This window comes from Chelonia mydas, chromosome 8 (assembly GCF_015237465.2).
Source record: "Chelonia mydas isolate rCheMyd1 chromosome 8, rCheMyd1.pri.v2, whole genome shotgun sequence".
NCBI classification, from domain to species: domain Eukaryota; kingdom Metazoa; phylum Chordata; order Testudines; family Cheloniidae; genus Chelonia; species Chelonia mydas.
The window spans coordinates 7,702,906-7,716,993 of NC_057854.1; the positions used below are offsets into that span (position 1 = coordinate 7,702,906).

Here is a 14,088-nt window from a genome sequence, read left to right on the forward strand (position 1 = left end):
TTTCCTTTTCCCCTTGCAGCTGGAGGACGACATTGTAGCCAAACCAAACTATCTCAGCACAATGAAGAACTTTGCTCTGCAGCAGCCATCTGAGGAGTGGATGATCCTGGAATTCTCACAGCTTGGGTTTATCGGTAATTGACTCTCTTCCTCCTCCCTCCCCCTGAGCACCTTCCAAATGTGGCTATCGCATAGCTGGCTAGATCTCACAAACAGCAACCCCCTTGCTTGGAGATGTTTTCCCATAGTAAGGGTAAATTCCATATGCTTGGCTTCTTCTAACACTTTTATAGTGACCCTTTGACTTGCTCAGGAAATAAACTATCTCAAAGTTTTCTGTCCTGAGCCTCCTGGCCCTGGGATAGTTACACAGCTGGAATGAGAACCTGTGTGTCAGTCACCTTCCTGTTGACACAGTTCAGATAAAACGCAGAGCATGGCAATAGCAACTGCCTCTAACTTCTCATTGCCTTTTATGTGGCGTAAAGTTTTATTGATGTGCTGTGTTAAAACAGGCCAAGCTGCCTGCCAGACTTTGCTTACAAGTGGGTAGGGACGGTGCAAGTCCATGCTTGTCCATGTTGCATCTTCCACAAGCATTAAACTACTGATATTCTGATTCATTTTTAATAAAAAAGTAAATCTACCCAGTGGCCCAGCAGAGAGGCTCGCTTCCTGGATGTGACTGGTTGCTTCTTGGTTGGACAGGATCTAGAAGCACCTGCCATAACACAATCAGTCTGTGGGCCGGAGGAAGTTTTACATCAGCTGAGAACTGTTTCAGGAGCAGCACTGTATGGTTATGCAAGCAGTTTGGATATTCCTCTGCTGGGTGTTGGCTACGTTAGTTTAACGGGGTTTGATGTCTTTCTGAACTCTCAGGGCAGGAAAATAATCTATGCTAGAACTGTGCGTGAATGCCATTTTCACCCGTACCTCTCTGGTGCCCCCTCCCCACCTGGTGTGAGTGTTCCATGCTGTTGACCTTGACTTCAGTGAGACTCATAACTGTGTGTGTTGCTAACTCGCTAGCAACAGTCTATAATGAATGCTAATTTTAGAACTGTACTGGCAGCATCAGTGATCCTGGTGCATAAGCTCCAACTGCGCAGATCCATGGTTACTTGAAACTCCGTTAGAGATGCAAGGAGAGAGACCAGTTTTCCCAGCTTATGCTCAAATAAATTTGTTAGTCTCTAAGGTGCCACAAGTACTCCTTTTCTTTTTGCGGATACAGACTAACACGGCTGCTACTCTGAAACCTGAGGAACTTGTAATTCTTTTCAGTTGCTGGATCTTGTTTGTTTCACACTGTATCTGCTTTGTTTCTTCTCCATCCAAATATGCTTGCAGGAAAGATGTTCAAATCGCTGGATCTCAGCCTGATAGTGGAGTTTATACTCATGTTCTACAAGGACAAGCCCATTGACTGGCTCCTTGATCACATCCTTTGGGTGAAAGTCTGCAATCCAGAAAAAGATGCGGTAAGTAAACAATCCCCACAGAGGGCACTGAGAATCTTTCCACTCTGCACTTGCTCTGAATTTCCAGAACTTGCTGGGAAAGACGGGAAGATCTCTTTTTATAAGTAGTGAAGATGAAATTTTGTTCTGAATCTTTGTTAATCTCATTTAGCCAGGAAAGCTTCGTTCAGGATCTTACCTAGGAAAAAATGTTTGGAAAGTTCAATATGTTGCCTTCCAGATTAGCATGTTGCTAAGAGATGCTTTATGGGGATTCTTTGTGCTGGGTAGAAAAGTCAGAACCTCCCTTCTGTAGAAGGATACTTCCCATTCTAGGCAATAAGCTCTTTGTTGCTAGTGGAAATTGAGACCGGCTCCTTGTTTAACTCCGTTAGTAGAGGATTTTCCCGCAAACCCTAAGGAGAGTGGTCTCTTCCCCTCCATGGTTTTATCTTATCTTTTTTAACTTCTGTGTGTTCCCTTCCTTGAAGCCTCCCTCCCCCCACCCCCCTTCACTTATCGTAACAGCAAAATAACCCTTTGGAATTGCACTTGAGTGCCCTCTCAATTTGGAGCACAGGTGCATGCTGACTCGTGTGTCTCAACTTAACCAGAGCAGATCAAGGATCCCATTGCAGCTCCCTGAGCTTCTCCACAGCCAGGAGAGTGGTAGCCATGTAGAGATGTGGAGAGTGGGGGGAATCTAAGGGAATCCTTATTGCTGTACTGTGGTCATTGTGATCTATTGTTTACCATGCTATGTGTGTCTGATGCTTTACAGATGACAATAAAAAAGGGACATCCTTTCTGGTGTTCTAAATTAAACTAGCAACAACAAGAGATTAGAGTAACCGGGATGGAGTGGAGTGGAGGGCATGGGAGGATGAGGGTTGCAGCCGTGAGTGTGAGATGAACTCGTTGCCAGATGCACACTCTGGTTTTGTATTTTGAATACATTTAAATCTGAGGCAGAGGTCAGTGCTGCAGAGACCCCAGAGAAGCAGGACTAGTATCTGTCTCTAATAGGTTTTTATCTTTCCTCCTCTGCTCGCTCTAAGAGAGATAGGTAGCAGTATCCATTAGATCCTCTTGTGTGTAGGATGATTTGTGTTCTGAACACCTTTTGTTTGTTCTTCAGGTGGTTTTGGCCCGGTGTGCTCTTGGGTGACAGACCCATTCTCAATCAGCATATCCTATAGAACCTCTTCTCCTGGTCTGGGCAAGATTGGGATTTGTTTGTGCATCTGCTCCATGCAGGAGTGATGAGATGCAGCTGGTGCTCCCCACCCCCACCCCCTTGTAAAGCCTTTAGCTTGAGCAGTCTTTTAATGCAATTCCCACTGCACAGCCAGGTTAGCTCATACTCTCCTACTTGACTGCTTCCCCTCCACTGTCTTCTCAGGGGATGCTGCAAACCTCTGAATTGTTGCTTTGCTACACATTTAACCTAATTCTAGTGTGGATTTCTGGCTCCTTCTCCCACTGTGTGCATGATTAACTCTGTGCAGTGCCCCTTTAAACATGACTTGTAAATCCCACTGTGTCGAATCAAATTGGTAGCTGCTAGGATTTGCTTTCTTGATTGAAAGTTTGCTTGACCTGAGCTTTTTGGGAAATGCTTTGCCTGATCTGGATATATCCTGTTCTCTTTACATTTGAAAACTAATGGTAGATTTAGTAAAGTTGCATATGAAGAGCTGACCTTGCTGTTACTAGTGGAGCAATTCCCCACCCTAATGTGCCTAGGACAATAGTGCTTTCATTAAATGTGTCCTTAGCACCTCCGCCACCCCTTACTCATTTTGTTAAGGGCACTAACAAATGCCCTGACCTGTTTTTCCCATCTAGGTTAAAATAGGGACCTGAAATGAGCTCTTGTTTTTTGCTGGCAGTGCAAAGGGATTCTCCCATTAACATGGCCAGTTTTAATTTTATAATGTAATGAGAGTTGGATTAACGGATTAGCTCAAATGCAGCCTGCAGAGAATACCCCTGGAATGTCCAGGTTCCAGGGAGGCACAGACAGACATGCCAACTCTCGTGGATTGATCATGAGAGTCACAATTGCTGAGTAAAATTAAGCCTCGCTCATGAGTTCACGATAGAACTCTCAAAGGTCAGGATGGGGGGGGGGGGGTTACCAGGTGCGGTGGGGGAGGGGGGAATGGTCCTGACATCTGAGAGCTCTAAAAGTGAGGCTTAATTTTACTTAGCGATCCTGTCAGCCACCAGGGGCTCCTCCTGTCAAGCCTCGGGTGTGTGGCAGTGGGGCCAGGCTCCCGATGTCAAGCGCAGGTGGCTGCTCCCCTGCCAGCCTGGGAAACGGGAGAGGGGACCTCACTGCAGCCCCCCCACCCTACATCTGGGGAAGGTGAAGAAACCTAAGAGGAGCAGAGGTGAGGCTGGGAGGGCTGAACCATGGCCTGAGGGCTGCAGGGGGACTGAAGTGAGGAGAGTGGGGGATGATGGGGTAGGGCGCCTATATTGATGGTGGGTTCTGTGCAGATGGGGTGAGTTCTGGGAGGGTGAACTGAGGGAAGTGGGGGTGGATGGGGTGGGAGAGCTGAACTGATGGGGTGGTGATGATGGGAGGACTGAATTGAGGGGGGTGGGTGAGGACAGGATTAATTGCTGGGCAGAAGACAGGCAGATGTGGGGGGTGAGAGCTCCTGCAGCAGGGGCGAAAGTCACCTTATCCAGTACATGTGGGAGAGTGGGCAACACTACCATGCACATACCCTGGGGATGGGCAGGGGGAGTTCAAACATCAAGAGACTGAGCTAAAAAACACACTATAATCTCTTTTTTAAATGTCATGATTTTGGGGCCAATTTTATGATTTCTTGGAGTCAAACATGATTTCTGGGAGTCCAGCTCATGATTTTTGATCTCTTGAAGTTGGCAGTACTGCACAGGTAACCGGCTGTGCCAAGGGCTTGCTTAGCCGGGAAGGCTTGAGTACCACCGATGGGATTCTATGCAGCTTGTCCCCCTCTTTAGGTCTTCGTATAGTGCAGGGACTGCATTCAGAGAGCCCATGTCAAGGGTACATAGACAGACCTCATTGAGTTTGAAACTTTGCAAACATCCCTATAAGTGGGGTCACAAAAATTGTTGTACCATAAAAACTCTTTATTTTTCCCTGTGCTTAAATCCATATTTGCATCCCATTGCCCTCCCCACAAGGAAAACTGAATTAAATTTCTAGCTAATGCGACTTCGGGGCAATATACTGGGGATAAATCCCCACAAGGCAGGGACTTCCAATAGAGGTCCTGAATATGATATAAGTAGACTGTCTTTTCCCTAGGACTCCTCTCTGCTCCTTTCCCCAATCTCTCTCTGTCTGGTTTTCTCTCTGCTCCACATTCACAATATTTTCCTCATTGTTTTTTGCCTTTGTCCCTTTCTGCGCTCTCTCTCCTCTGTAGAATGTGAACCTGATAAGGTAGTTCAGATTAGAGTTGAACTTTCAACCTCACCTTATTGGGGTGGTTTGAAATCAGGCCAAACAGCTTTGCCAGAGGAACTAGCAAACTAAGAAAAACCCTCCGGAGCCTGTATCCAACTTGCCCAAAGAGAGAGGAGCGTTGCATGGGAGGAGGAACTAAATCAGTTGAGCGCTCTGCTCTTCAGTCAATGAAGATCCAGGGATTGAAGAAGGGAGGAACGAAATGAGTTTCCAGGCAAACCAGAGAGGCTGATCTATTTTGTTCCTTTGATATTAACAGCTGAGAACTTAGGGAGGAAGGGCACTGATTAGGCAGATGGCAAAATACACTTGGCAGTGTTGGGTGAGGAGGAGAGTTTGAAATGTAGGAACTTGGAATTAATAAGAGCATAGGTGCCATTGCTCCCGCTGGTGGAGCAGCTCACCAAATCCTGCTGCATAATCAGCTGCAAGTCACTGACAGATTCATCGTACTTGCAAATCAAAGGCAGAGTAAAGTGTCACCAGTCACAGGTCACTCTGTTAAAGGATGTTTCCCACCCTTCTCTCCCCCATGGTCTGACCTGACCTTTGCTTTCCCCCACTCCAGGTGATCTGGGCACTCTGAACGACAAAGGCAGAAGCCAGAGTTCTCATAGTGCTTTCTCATTTCAGAAACATTGTGACAGGCAGAAGGCGAACCTGAGAATCCGCTTCAAGCCCTCACTCTTCCAGCATGTGGGAACCCACTCCTCCTTGGCTGGGAAGATACAGAAATTGAAAGTGGGTATCTGACACCGTGGCATGGCATTCTTCCCCCACCCATAAAGATCTCCCTGATGTTAGGCCCTTCTTGCACACTGGATTCACATGCGCACGCCAACTTGCTGCATTTGGAAATCAGATGTGCTTGGAGTTTCATATCTTAATGGCCAGGTTTCCATTTGTGGGTGGAGTAATGCAACACCCCTGCTCCTTGTTTTGTTTTTTCAACATGGGACACATTCAAGCTCAGCAAATTTAAATGAACATTTTAGACACCTTTATTAAACTGCCCTGTGTCTCCTTTTTCTTCCTGTCATCAGTGGACTGCTGGTTGCTAGGCAATCTGTCTGCTGGTTGCTAGGCAATCTGTCTGTACTAAAAGCTGCTTGTTAATGCTGTGGTGGTTGGTGTAATGCAAATTCATAGATTCAATGGCATTTGAGTTTTCTAACTTTTGAGCAGGGGAAGCAGATGCTTCATTCAGGGCATTACAGGAGGAAGGGAGGCACCAAACAGAAGAGGAATGTTTTACTTCCCGAGATAATGAAGTTTTTAAAATATGTTGGAAGGAAATCGGAATTCAGTCAGGAAGTCAGGTCTTGAAGCAGGGCAAGTGCCATGACTGAAGAGGTTAGGACACGTTTACTAGACAAGTTTCCCTAATCCCATTTGTTTCAGTGCATCAGAGCTGCACTTGAAGTGAGGGTGAGGTTGACAGGTGTTTCCACCCTTCTCCAGAGACTGGAGGTACTTGACCGTCATCTTGAGCATCACAACACAGCTGTAGCTTGTAGTAGAACAGCCCTTCTTGTCATGTCGCGGTCTTGCCGGGTTGCTGTGTTTTATCTGATTCTTGGTGTTTATTTTTAGGCAAATGAAGGCTCACTTCTTAAGAGTGTAAATTGTGGGGCGGGGTATTTAAATTTTAACAAAATCCAACTACAGAATAGTGCCACTAATTTTTTTCATAAAGTGTATTTTGCAATAAAAATGCGAGAAGCAGGATTTCAACTCGGCTATAGCTCTGTAACTGATACAGAATATCACTTTATATAAATATATGGTATCATCCTGTCCGTAGAACCCAGTCAATCTCTGACATAACTCCATCACTGGCAAATCATTTGACCCAGGTTAACTAAGACTTTCCTTAGCTTATAAGATGCTTGAGGCAGGGTTCTGTGTTTGTATGTCACCTACCACAACTGGGCCTCTGTCCCTGATTGGGCCTCCCTATGTGCTACCACAGTGCATATGATGATGATTTCCCCTTTGCAGCCTTGTGCTTCTGGGAATCAGCTCCCCAAAAGAACCCGAGTGCTCTGTTGTTCCCCACGGCCTTTGCAAACCAGTTTCCATCTCACATTCTGTAAATGTTGCACTGATACTTTGGCACTGGGATGTTGGGGCCTTTAATCTGTGTCTCCCTAAAGCTGAAAACCCTATTTATTTCTCATTCAATGAAAGCCGTGTGTGAGAGTTCACTCTTGCTTTGCATTGTATGTGTTGAGGACAAAGACTTTGGAAAGCAAGCCCTGCGAAAAGAACATGTCAACCCTCCCGCAGAGGTGAGCACCAGTCTGAAAACCTACCAACACTTTACCTTGGAGAAAGCCTACCTGAGAGAGGACTTCTTCTGGGCATTCACCCCCATGGCAGGAGACTTCATCCGATTCAGATTCTTTAAACCACTCCACATCGAAAGGTTAGTGTGTTGGGGTGTGCTCGGTGGTGGAGGAAATATACAAAACCAAGGGCTGAGATGTGCTTCCCTGTTTTTCTGCCCCCCTGTCCCTATATTACCCTGATTTTTATCCCAAGTGGTGCAGGCTCCTTCTCTGACTCCATTTTACTTTCCTTTGCATTTAACTTGTTGCTGCCCCTCCTTGCAAAGGCAAGCCTTTGTCATTTCACTCCTTATGTCAGATGTCTTGATTTTCCTCTCTGGAGTGTTGTCCCTCGTGCCCAGACAGGTGTCCCATCCTGCTGGCTGCAGGGCAGAAACTTGCACACCCTGATTCTAGACTTGGCTTTGCATAGCTCTGACCACTGCCAGGGAAGAGCAGCAAGATAATAGAAACAGCTGTAGTCAATACCCTGTTCTGTGTTGCGGACAGATAACACAGCTCTGTGAATGCATTGTGTCTAAAGGGCAGAGGGTCTCCTGACTCAGTTCAGTTCCCTTGGGGGTGGAGGGGGTGGTCTTTGTAGGAGAATAAGATTGGATCTGAACTGGGGAGAGTAGTTTATGGGTCAGACTCTTGATAGTCAGTAGTAGGACACTAACTTTTCTGGAAACAGTCCTGCCTGGGTTTTTCATTCCTAAGCATGCCCCAGAGTAAGGCCTTGCTCATCCCTCCATGGTATGCAAACGTACATCCCAGAGCCTCCCCTCCCCCATGAGGCAGGTGTGCACTGTTGTCGCTCTCCCGCTTTTACAGGTGAGGGAAAGCTGTGCCAGATGCTAAGGGTCTAGAGGGACCTGTTTTTCCAGAGAAAAAAACCTCATCTTCACATGGCTCTTGTTCAGGCCCAGGATGTGGTGGTGCGTGCACTTCACAAGGCCTGGCAGTTTTGTCTTGATCTGGGGTTGAGGCATCTCATCTCTGAGACTCCCTTTTCCGTGCGTGTGTGTTAGTTATAATCCCGATACACCCGCAGCAAAGGTGACAGGAAAAACCCTGTATCCAGAAGGTCCATTTATGCCCAGAACTCCCACAGCTCTCCATCACCCAGAGCTCACTCTGTTACCTCTTAAGTTCCTCTCATTGGGATAACAGCTGCTTATGTTTGTCCCATACGCACTGGAACCCTTCATTTGTAAATGCAATGAAACAATAATCCATAATTAGCTGTTTTTGCATAAAGAGCTATCTCAGTGTCCCCATCTCAATGAAAGCGGCTCTCCGTGAGTGTAAAACTGCCAGTTTGGTTCAGACACTCAATAAATCACTCCTGACAGGAGACACGATGGTCCCGCCGCACCTCTAAATCCAGTCAGATTCTTACAGCTTTGGTCTCTGTTACACAGATTCTTCTTCCGCAGTGGCAACATTGAACACCCTGAAGACAAACTCTTCAATACAACTGTGGAGGTTTTGCCCTTCGATGTAAGTTATGGGGGATTGGGCTGGAGGTTGGGAGTAGGGAGAAGTGGAAGTTTTTTGGATGAGGGAATTTAAAATTCTAAGGAAAATGTTTAGTAAGTGCACGTGATCTATTGGCTGTGACGTGTCTGCTGGTTCTGCTAGTATCAGACTCTTCTGACTTTGTTATTAATAATCATGCCTGTTACAGTGGTGCCTTTGGCCCACTGTGCTCGGTGCTCCACAAACACAGAGGAGCAGACGGTCCCTGCAGAGCGTACAGTCTAAGCAGACGAGACAGGCACCAGTGGGGAAAAAGGTCTAACACACAAGCAGAGGGATTGCAGCAAATGTCATATTTGTCCAATGACTTTTGCTCGGCACTTCAGAGGGGAATCAGGGAAACAGACAGAAAGATGAAGGGAAAGGTGATGCTGAAGGGAAGTGGGGTGAGCGGGACAGGGCAGGGGACAAGAGGGGCAGGTGTGGAATGAAGCTGAAGGGAGGGGCAGGGAGAGGGTTGGAGTAAACAGCCAATCAGCACAGGGTAGAGAAAGTCCATTCAAAACTGTAGAAAGTTTTCTGAATGTCCAGTGGTCCCTGCTGTGGCTACTTCTGCAGCTGCTTGTACTGCCTGGAGTCTCTGGCTGGCTCCATTCTGCACTTTTTCCCCATAACCACATGAGGAAGGGAGGCACTGCTGCGTTCTACTGCCACCAGAGAGGGGCGGGGGTCTCCCTTGCATGCTTCTGTTGGGGTGAGAGGTAGCCCAAGCAGGGCCCCATTTTATGCTCCCCACTCCCTCCAAATGCAGCAGTCCCTGCTTTGGTTGCGTCTGCAGCTGCTTCTACCAGCTGGAGACTCTGACTGGTTCCTTCCTGCAGTTTGTCCTCAAAGTCACATGGCAGCCTGGTGTTGGATATATAACTTCTATCTAGGTTAATATTAGACCAGAACCTGCAATCCAGAGACAATCAAATTACAAGGTGTGTGGGAGGGCAGGTAGATTCAGATTCCCAATCTGAACCATCCCCCTATGGTTTTTGTTCCAATTCAGATCAGAAACCATTAGGTGCATACTTTCCAGTCCAGATGCCAAAGGAATCTTGCAGAACACCTGTTCTCTTGTGATTCTAATCCAGGATCTCATTAAGATCAGAACAGATAATCTTGTCAGATTTCCACCACTTTGGGATAAAATCTTTCAAGAAGAGCATGTAAAACTTCTGTGCTGTCTAATCAGAACCCAAACCCTAGTCCTGGCTCATACCCAAAGCAACGGGGTAAACCAGGTGCTGTTGCTGCCTGTCTGTAGGTAAGACACAAGCCCATGGCAGTAGAGACCTCATGGTTTAATAACTCCCATATGTGTTTTAATATATTATACTTGTGCTTGAAGGGAAAGACCTTACAACAAGTCTACATGTTGCTGCAGTGATTTCCTTTGAAAAATACAAAATTATTATGGCTCTGCCTATTAATATGGCTCTGCCTATTAATGCTGTACCCACAGCAGGCTTCCGAAATTCTTGCCACTGGCTTTCTGCAATGACTGTCTGTTTCCCGCACAGAGTCTCCAGTCAGATAAGGAAGCCCTGCAAGAGGGAAGAGGGACAGTGTTCAAGTACCACAGGACATCAGATGGCTACATACAGATAGGTAAATTACTTGTTCAAGGCAAAAGCTGGCCTGCTGTTTGCTGATAATGCGCCACATTGAATAAATGAATAAAGACCACTAAAAACCTTCCTTGGAATTGATTTGCCTGGAAATGAGATTGAAAGTCAATCATGTAGAGCAAGTTAGGCTTTTTTTCTCTCCATGAGCCAAAACTTGGATGGGTTTTAATCACAGTTCTCCTTTGTGCAAGGCGCGCGCGCTCTCTCTCATCTAACAATATAGAAGGATTAAAGCTGATTCCCAGGGCAGGGAAAGAGGAATTGAACAGACCTGAAGGGATCGAACGAAGTTGGCTTTCAATTAAGCAAAATGCTGTCGTGGTGCATTCGTTAGTAACTTCCAGCAAGTTTCCTCTCAGAAGCACCAACAGGAGTAGTTTTCAGATGCCTTGTGCTAGGATCCTTGCTGCTGCTGTATGGCTTTGAGGGTTCCCATGTGGGGCATTGTTGGAGAGAGCAAAGGCTTTCACCATGAGGGAAAAATTATAGATGTGATTTTTAAGTCAATTTCACCTTCTTTTTTCTGCTCTGCAGAGCAGGCAGTACTGTGGGCTCATGCGTACATTGGTGTGGACACACGGCTCAAATACACCCCCCAGGGAGATCCTAGGGCTGGAAAGGTCCCTACGGGAACAATGCCTCCAGTACGCCTTAAAGAGCTGAAGAAAATCTCTGGAGATGGAGCTCCTTTATCACAAAGTACAGGCTCCAACTTGTGGTTCAGGGTAGCCAGTGCTGAGTGAGGAACTCCTGTGCTGCTGTTTGCATTCTGGTGGCCTTTGCCACCATACAGACACGCTCAGGAAAGTTAAGGGGCTAAATATTCTCCTTACAGTTTCAGAGTAACAGCCGTGTTAGTCTGTATTTGCAAAAAGAAAAGGAGTACTTGTGGCACCTTAGAGACTAACCAATTTATTTGAGCACAAGCTTTCGTGAGCTACAGCTCACTTCATCGGATGCATACTTCATCGGACTCCTTACAGCGTCCTTTTCTCCAGGACTCTGTTCAACTTCACAAGGTTTCCATAGATGCATTAAATGTTAACTTGTGAAACACTGCCACCTACTGGCCATGTAGGTCTCTGCACTTCTAGACTTCTGAATCCAGTTTCTTTGGTTGAGATGCATCACTTTTTTTAAAGGTATTGCTATTCTGGGAAGGGCTTATGTTTGACCTCACAATGCCTTGACTCCCTTTCATTGGAGAGAGTGCAGTGGATCAGTCAGGTAGTTTGGTGCTCTGTGCAAACTAAAAACAACGAGCACAGGAGGTTACCCTCTGACAGGTTCAGTGGTAGGCAACACTTAAATGTTGCAGCTGCTTAAAGAGGAAGAGTGGTTGGTTTGTACAGGACCATAATCCATCAAAGGCTCCCAGCGAAGGCCTGGGTTAGTACTCTGTAACAGCTACTGGAAAACTAGACTGAAAATGAGACTGCTTGCTGCTGCGGGGGGGACTGCTTGCTTAGCAGTCTTAAGTTCAGTTCAGCTGCTCTTGGGAGGATATTCTACCCCAGACCTGTCTGCTTTTCTCCATCAGGCTCCTTTTCTAAGGGTGTTGCAGAAGGGGAAGTGGACCCTTCATTTGGGCCTCTAGAAGCCATCCGACTGGTCATCCAGACTGATTCTCCAGTGTGGATCATCTTGAGTGAGGTAACCTTTTTTTCTGGCTTAAAAAAAGCCACTTAGATCTGGACAGCTCCTTCCAACAGCCTGGAACAGACAGAACCCCTCCCCACCCCCCAAATTCTTCCCACACAGGAGGAGCAGATATCAGGGTAAAAGGGGTGGTGGGATTTTGAGTTCTCCTTGAGGGGAGAAGGGTGAGTGGCCTTTCAACCTGTTGAATCCAGAGTGCCTGGTCTTAGAAGCACAATCCTGCTCCCATGAAAGCTAATGGAAAAGCTCACCTGGATCTCCATGGGCGTAGGATAGGCTCCTAAATGGCAATGCATTTTGTACAGAGGCTTTTAATGTAGAGATGAACCTGTGGAGTTCTAGTGAGTTGCACAAAGGGATTGTTACTCTAGTTGGGGCAAGTGCTTTCCTGGCCATGTGACTGTTGTTAAAACCAGCCTTTTGCGTCCTTTGGAGAAAGGAATAAGTGCTTGCCCCTTACTACTAGCCAGACAACTGAGAAGGGAGAAAATGGGCTTGTACAAGGAATGTTTAAACATGCAGAGTATTTTTTAAACAATTAAATTCTTGATAGTATCCCTTCAAACCCACCACAGTTCTAATAGCCTGAGGGTCTGGGCCAGTGGATTTGGCTTTTTCTGCCCTCTAACATCATTTGTGTCTTGCATTTCTAAGGGGGCAAATGCCCCAGAGCTGTCACCTTGCTTGCTTGTCCCCCAAACCAGCATCTCTAAGTAAGGGGTGTGTGCACTGCCCTTTGAAGGCTAGTCGCAGGCTGCAGTCACGTGATCTTTTGGTATCACCTCAAGATGGTGTCTTGTCAGCAACAAATTAGCAAAAAAAAACAAAACCCCACCCTCATTTGAATACCCTTCCTGGATGTCTTCTGTAAAACAAACTTCACACGTGTGTCCTCTCTTCCTGCTAGCATGGGGACTGCCTGAGAAAGTGCCCAACCCTGAGGCCTTTTGCTTCCTTTCTCTTATTCTCCCCCATTCTATCTTTTCAGATTTTTCTGAAAAAAGCAGAATGAAATTCCCAGGACGAAGGGTGGATGCGCAAAGCCGTTGCTCAGTCCCTCCTCCCAATCTTCCTCTCCCTTTTATTCCCTTCCCCCAGTCTGCAAACGGTGTGAAAGTGTTGCATGCCCAGCGCCACCATCTGCTCCAAGCCAGGAAGAAGAAAAAAATCTGTGGCCAAAATACACAAATCCTGGCAAGCTCTGCAACAGACTACATGGAGGGGAAACATTTCCATAGGTGGGTGCTGGCTGGAATTAAACGAGAGAGCACCAGTGCCCGCACTGGCACGTGTTGGCTGCAGCTGACTTTGCGGGGGGTGGTCAAACTGTCCGCTCTTGCTGTATAGAGACCAAGGGAAAATACTCCTAGTTTAAAGGTTTGGTGTGTTCCCCTGGGCGAGGACCACACTGTCACTCATCCTCTCAGGGACATGGCTCCCTGAGTGTAGCAGTTGGCTCAGATGAACATACAGCACGGTTTGGCATGCTTACAGAACGAAGGATCTAATGAGCAGGAAGGCCATACGTATCTTCAGCCCAGGAAAGGGCAGACCCTGGCTATATTGGGTGGGGGCCCTATTGCTGGAGCAGTGAAGGGGGAGGGTTTTGGCAATGAGCGCAGGGTGACTGAATTCCCCTTACCAACTGCAGAGCAGAGTTGAGGTGTATTGGGGGAAACCATCACTGCCTGAATCGCTTCATTTCCCCTTGCCCCAGCAAGAGGCATTTCCTCCAGGACTACAGCTGAGGATTAAGTGAGTAGGAAGATGGAGCTCTCCTCTTGGTCCAGGAAGGGTCATGGTTCTACCAGAGGAGATTACGTATATCGGTATGGCAGGGAAATACTAAACCACACTGTGCCTGCCAGGGTTGAACACGGCCCCTGAATAAAACTTACGTTGAAGGCATCAGTGTCTTCACGCCTTGAGATTTTGAGTGCAAAATCCATCTTTTTAATAAATATTTCAGTTACTGGTTGATGTGAATTTTGAAAATAAGTAGCCCA

General features: G+C 46.8%; 1 protein-coding gene across 2 annotated transcripts in view; it reads left to right on the forward strand.

The window, feature by feature from the left end:
- MGAT4B (alpha-1,3-mannosyl-glycoprotein 4-beta-N-acetylglucosaminyltransferase B) overlaps nucleotides 1-13,239 on the forward strand; it is a 91,783-nt gene extending 78,544 nt beyond the window's left edge. Inside the window, exons 8-15 of one of the 2 annotated variants that reach the window (XM_037906096.2) lie at nucleotides 20-134; nucleotides 1,354-1,484; nucleotides 5,569-5,676; nucleotides 7,170-7,363; nucleotides 8,690-8,768; nucleotides 10,316-10,403; nucleotides 11,964-12,076; nucleotides 13,071-13,239. In XM_037906096.2, coding sequence (XP_037762024.1) covers nucleotides 20-134; nucleotides 1,354-1,484; nucleotides 5,569-5,676; nucleotides 7,170-7,363; nucleotides 8,690-8,768; nucleotides 10,316-10,403; nucleotides 11,964-12,076; nucleotides 13,071-13,094 — 852 coding nt within the window. In that variant the 3' untranslated portion in view covers nucleotides 13,095-13,239. The remainder of the gene's footprint in view (nucleotides 1-19; nucleotides 135-1,353; nucleotides 1,485-5,568; nucleotides 5,677-7,169; nucleotides 7,364-8,689; nucleotides 8,769-10,315; nucleotides 10,404-11,963; nucleotides 12,077-13,070) is intronic. The other variant, XM_037906097.2, reaches the window with a different exon arrangement.
- Nucleotides 13,240-14,088: the final 849 nt, after the last annotated feature.